This window comes from Danio aesculapii, chromosome 1 (assembly GCF_903798145.1).
Source record: "Danio aesculapii chromosome 1, fDanAes4.1, whole genome shotgun sequence".
In the NCBI taxonomy this organism is placed as follows: domain Eukaryota; kingdom Metazoa; phylum Chordata; class Actinopteri; order Cypriniformes; family Danionidae; genus Danio; species Danio aesculapii.
The window spans coordinates 3406848-3413388 of record NC_079435.1 but is presented as its reverse complement, the minus strand read 5'-3'; the positions used below and the strand labels follow the sequence as shown (position 1 = coordinate 3413388).

General features: G+C 36.4%; 1 protein-coding gene across 1 annotated transcript; it reads right to left on the bottom strand.

Annotated features, from left to right (window-relative positions):
* Positions 1 to 833: 833 nt before the first annotated feature.
* On the bottom strand, positions 834 to 5167 carry wu:fa03e10 (glutamic acid-rich protein). Its single transcript, XM_056455607.1, has 4 exons — positions 5121 to 5167; positions 4538 to 4852; positions 3334 to 3381; positions 834 to 3116 (listed from the first exon to the last, which is right to left on the bottom strand). Exons 1-4 carry the CDS (start codon positions 5137 to 5139, stop codon positions 2713 to 2715), a joined length of 786 nt encoding a protein of 261 aa, XP_056311582.1. The 5' UTR covers positions 5140 to 5167; the 3' UTR covers positions 834 to 2712.
* Positions 5168 to 6541: the final 1374 nt, after the last annotated feature.

Here is a 6541-nt window from a genome sequence, read left to right as displayed (position 1 = left end):
ACCTCTTCAGATTGCTAGCTGCACTTGTGAGTTTATATATTTGTACGCTTTGTGATTACACACGTGATTTTGAAATTCAATAACTAAATGTTTCCAATCATTGTAAAAGTCATTGAATTAACGGACTCTTCATCTGTCTCGAATCTTAACAGAGCATTGCATAGAGGATTAAACATCTATGCATGCAATAGCATTGTTGTAAAATGTACTTTATGTAACATAAACGGTTCTGACAACAGAGTTGAGGATCCACTATGCATTGTCTTTATTCATTTGAGCACAGATAAACAATCCAAGTAGGAGAGAGCAGCAAGTTTAAGGGCAATCCAAGAGTAGTCGGGATCAAACAAATGGAATGCTTTGTAATGCTACAGGAAATAAACAAGATTCAGCACTGATGTGTGTGTGTGTGTGTGTGTGTGTGTGTGTGCTGTTTTTATGGTCCATTTGATTAGTCCATCATGAGCTTCCAGCTGTGTGTTTGTAATCAGGGGAGATCAGGAACTGGTGTGTGTGCACCTCGCATTATGGGAGTTGTAGTTCAATAATTTTGCACAGGCTAGATTGTTAGTGATCTTAAAACTTAATTGCATAAAATAAGCACTACTTAGTGTGCACACAACAGGGTGTTAAATATAACCCTTTATTACTTCACTGTCATACTGTTCACACAGTTCCTGGGCAATTCAATTATTTACTTTACTCATATTTCAAAGAATAGAGTAATAATAAATAAAGACCTACCAAATAGAAAAACCTACCAAATATATATATATATATATATTCTGTATGGGTCTATATACTGTATAGGGAATCAACTGAAAACAAAAATCTGATTTTCAGAAAAGTTTTTATTTAGAAAGACACAAACAATGCAGAAGATGTAAGGATCAGAGCAAATACAAACCAAAATACCAATTAAACACAACAAGGAGGAACCTAAACCTAATAAATATTGAATGTAAGAAACCAAATTTATTTAATTCACCACTTTGTAGAAATTATTACAAGCTGTTATCTGATTAAAGACAACACTTATAAACCCATAACCATTTATTGCACTACAACAAATCAATTTATTATGCTATTTGATCAGTGTGCTTAAAACATTTGCCCTTTTACAGTATTTTTTAGTTATTCATGTATTTATTTCATTATTATTATTTAGCTGTTGCTGGATTCATTTTTTAAAGATTCAAAAAGACAGATATCTTTACTAATTTGCAAATCAAAACTACCAAAACATGTAATAAACTTGGAAACTTAACTCACAGTTTTAACCGCTAACAAAATTTTCATTCAACAAATGCTGACCCAAAAACATCGACACTCAGCACTTGCGTAAAATTTCCTTGTTTGTGTTCAGCTTTATGCAATTGCATATATGCACAGTTAAAGTCAGAATTATTAGCCCTCCTGAATTATTAGCCTCCCTCTTTTTTCCCCCGTTTAAACGTGCAGTATGTAAGTTTGACACCCAGTGGTTGAACTAAGTATTGCATTCCTAGATCAATACACATTTTCACTCTGCTCCTCCTCTGATGAGTCCACACAAGTGCAGGTTGCCAGATTGACGTGAGTGCTAATAATGTGAGAGTTTGAATGCCATTTTATGTGACATTTATTGCCATACTACTGAAAGCAGCAGCAGATAAATCAAATAAAAAAAACTGTTTGAAACCGAAATTTAGAACTGAGACTCAGTGCCAACACATATCAATTATTCAGCAGGTACATACAATAATGTTAGAAAGGTTTAATGTTGTATTCATTAGATTACAAACCATACTTTTGTTGGAGTGCAGTAAGTGCACTATTCTCTTCTCCTGAATAGCTGTATTTATATTTCTGTTGTGTTTTGTCTGGTGCAAACATCCAAATTGCTGATCACTGCAAATCTCGTCACATGTTGCGTGTTGTTAACACACAGGGTTGCACTGTATATCTGTTCACCTAGTGTTTAAGCAATATTTATATTATTTGCAAATTAATAACCACCCCATGTGGAACTCGTTTCAGAGTCTGCTACTGTCCACCAGAGGTCGCATTTTCGGTTGCGCATGCATGCTTTGAGAGCCTTCCTAGCTGAAGGAATCTAACACGCTGTTTTCCATGAAGGCACCCAGGGGTGCTGAAATATTATTGGCCCAAATGGCATTGGGGCGGTTAAAAGAACCAAAACAAAGATTGCGTTCCAGCACGTAACGCACATTATCAAAGCAGAATATCTGACTTCAGCATTGTATTATTTACACAGTATTTTTTAAGACACTAGTATTCAGCTTAAAGTGACATTTAAAGGCTTAACTAGGTTAATTAGGCAAGTTAGGGTAATTAGGCAAGTCAATGTCTAACATTGGTTTATAACATTTGAGAAAAGAAAAACAATTCACAGGAAGGCCAATCATTTTGACTTTAACTTTAACTGTTTTTATATATGGTGTTAAAATGATCTACAACTTTGCTTATGCAGAGTGATGTTACATTGGTACATCCAACACAATCTCATGACATTTCCTAACTTGATTTAGTGGCTAATTCGTATGAATTCGTATGAAAGGTAAAATAGTTACGTTTCCTCGTGTGATCAGGCTTGGTAAATCACAAGTACTGAAAGTGCTGAAGAATTGACCAATGTATTTTCAGGTTCAATTACTAATAATAATGATAACAAAACATTAATAATAAAAAGAAAACTGTTGAGCTAAATATTTAATGAATTGCTGCAGCGGCTTTTTTCTTCGTTTTTTTCTTCGGGGTTTTAGGTGTCGTAGCATTTGTACCAGCTGCAGCGGCTTTTTTCTTCGTTTTTTTCTTCTGGACTTTAGGCATCGTAGTATTTGTATCAGCGACAGCAGCTTTTTTCTTCGTCTTTTTCCTCTGGGTTTTAGGTGTTGTGGCATTTGTACCAGCTGCAGCGGCTTTTATCTTCGTTTGTTTCTTCTGGGTGTTAGGCGTCGTTGTCTTTGTACCAGCTGGACCTGCGTTTTTTCTTTGTCTTTTCTTCTCGATTTTACGCACCATAGCCTTTGTACCAGCCATAATAACAGCTTTTTCGACCCCCGACTCCTTCATTTTCCGGATCTCCTTTCGCATTTTCTTACACACCAGCTCATCTTCACACATGGGTGGGAAAAGTTTATGTTAACTTGATTTTTATATGATATATAAGTAGTTATCTTGGTAGAAAGTGCATGTATGAGACGCTATGCAGTGAGCCTCATTTATATAGAAAATAATACTACTGATACGAGTATTTAGTAACCTAAAATGAAAAAATGAATAATCATCTATGGCTTTAGAAGGATTTCTTTCAATTCAGAAATTGCTCACCTGGCATTTTGGAGACAGAGAGTTCGCTCAAGCCCTTTGCGATGATATCTGTATTCACATAAGAGTTAAGTAAACCAAAAGTACTGTAAACATCATCAACAGTCATGGGCGGAGCATGTTTAGTGTGACTGGGTGGGTTTATGCTAATAAGGCTAATATGCTAATGGGTGTGGCCTCTGTAAAGTGACTCACTCAGGGCAGATCTACGCTTATACTGCCGTACAATAAACTCTCATGGGCGGGGCTTGTTCAATGTGACTCACTCAGGGTGAGTCTATGCTAATTATTGCTCAATCATGGGCAAGGCCAGTTGTGACTTACTCAGGGTGTGTCTATGCTAATAAGGTAAACAATACTGGACGTGGCCTCTGTAAAGTGACTTACTCAGGGCAGATCTTCGCTAATTCTGCAGTATAACAAACAGTCATGGGCAGGGTTTGTTCAATATGACTCACTCACGGTGGGTCTATGCTAATTATGGCACAGTCATGGACAGAATCTGTCCAATGTGATTCACTCAGGGCAAGTCTATGCTAATAATGTAGGGTTTATATATTTTTAATTATAGCACAATTATGAGCAGAGCCAGTTCAGAGTGTCTGACTCAAGGCAAGTCTATGCTACTAAAGCAGTGTCCATCAACAGTCATGGGTGGGCCTGTTCAATGTGACTTAATTAGGGCAGGTCTATGCTAATTATAGCACAGTCATGGGCGGAGCAAGTTCAGAATTTCTGACTCAAGACAGGTCTATGCTACTATTGCAGTGTCGATCAAGAGTCGTGGGTGGGGCCTGTTCAATGTGACTTAATTACAGCAGGTCTATGCTAATTATGGCACAGTCATGGGCGGGGCCAGTTCAATATGACTCATTCGAGGCTACACTGATAAGGTTGGGTTTGTCAACAATCCTGGACGTGGCCTCTGTAAAGTGTGACTCACTCAAGGCAGAATCTATGCTAATACTGCAGTGTAATACACAGTCGAGGCCGGGGCTTGTTCAATGTGACTCACTCAGGAGGGGTCTATGCTAATATGGCACAGTCATGGGCAGGGCCAAAAATAATTTATTTATAATTTAATGACATTTTTCAAATAAATGTATGCTGTCTAATATCTTAAACTGCAGTCAGAACATACTGAATATACTAGATATAGAGGCACATTCAGGTGTTAAATCACTGTGTTATGTACATATCCACATACCGGAGATCTTGTCACCATCTTCATCTTCTTCATCATCTTCTTCCTCATCATCATCATCATCATCATCATCTTCTTCCTCATCTTCATCCTCAACATCATCATCATCATCATCATCATCATCATCTTCCTCTTCCTCATCTTCATCTTCCTCCTCATCCTCATCTTCTTCCTCATCTTCCTCCTCTTCTTCTACCTCCTCATCATCTTCCTCATCTTCATCTTCCTCCTCCTCCTCATCTTCTTCCTCATCCTCATGCTCCTCCTCCTCATCATTTACATCACCATCATCTTCGTGATTGTCTTCATAATCTTCATCTTACATAATGACCATAATGAGAAACACAGAGTCAGAATAAATGCCAAACATTTGAAAACATTTGCTTTACATCACATCAACAAACTCTCCAAATGAGATGAGTTTAAAACCATCAACCATAAATTTCACTGAAGGGTCAATAATGTAGTATATTTACAGTATTTGATGTGGTCAACAGCCGTAATCAATAGTGCAGAATTCCTGTCCTAGCTGTCTAGTCTGTGAGTGTGTGTTAGATTAGTGTATGTTAAATTAGTTTAGACTGACCTTCTTCTCTTGATGCCATTTTGCCTCCTGCAGTCACTCAGATCCACGGTTCATCTGAATATGATCTGAAAAAGAGGAACTTATATAGTCTTCACTGCATCCCGCCTTTAATATGAGGAAACACCCACAACACACTCTCTGAAGAAAAATGCTGCATTTCAAATGAGCATGACGAGTAGATTTATGGATGTTAAAAAAAATAGGATTTAATGTGTTTTAGATAAAAAAAAACTGTAAAAAAAAATCTTACACTCAAAAAAATGGTCAAATATGAACAAATGCAACCATTGGGTTATAAAGTGTCATTTTAAAAAAAAAATGACCGAAAATAATATATAATTAAAAAATTATAAAAAATGACCGAACTTTGGGTTTGTCCATATATATCCCAATGTTGGGTCATAAACATTTTTTCATGTACAATTTTTGAAATCTACACCACATGCTATGAATATCATTACATTTAAAAATGATTGGTTATTGTAACCCAAGGTTGGGTCAAATATAGACAAACCCAACCATTTAGTTATAGTGTTATTTAAATTTAATTTAACAGAACTTTGAGTTAGTCCATATTTTATCCAATTATGACAACCCAACTTTTTTTGCGTGTAAGATTTTTTACAATTTCAAATCTATAGAGGACACCACATGCTAGTAAGGCCGCGGTCACACTAGAGTTTGAGCATGCGGAATTCTGTTGTACGTCGCAGCAAAAAGGAGCAGAATTAAACAAGATGATTAGACATTTTAAAAAGCAAGCGATTGGTCCATATTTAAATTTTTGTACATAGAGGTTATGTTTTGATCTACTATTGACTCACGCAGTCACGTGATGCAACTTCACAGGTCAGACTTCACCAAGCTTGAACTTTCCAATGCACCAAACTGTGAAACTTGTCGCACGTGCTTGCATTTCCAGTCTGTCACATTCACATGTATATGAATGGAAGTCTATGGGGTGAAAAATGCAGTGTGACCGCAGTTTAACACTTTTGAATAAATCAATGCAATGACAGGAAAACACAAGCCAAATGCAGCTGTCGAATGAGAAAAATAACAAACAAAGTAAAAATACTGTACACTCTAAAAAATGCTAGGCTATTTCAACCCAATTTTTGGTGCTATACAGACAAAACCAAGTCCTTATTGGTTGGACCCAATTTAACCCAATGTTTGGGTTAGCACATATTTGACCCAAAACAGCATTTCTTAGCGTATAGAAATAGCATTTACTGTCTTCACATATCAATCAGTTTGTCTTGAACTCCACATTTATTTATCTCATTCAGGTAAATAATTTTTGCTATTTCTGCGAAGAATTTTGGTAAAAGTCTGCGGATTTCTGCGGAATTATTTTGCGAGTATCACAACTAAAACCTTAATATGGGAAATAAAAAGTAATACCTTTTAACTTTTGT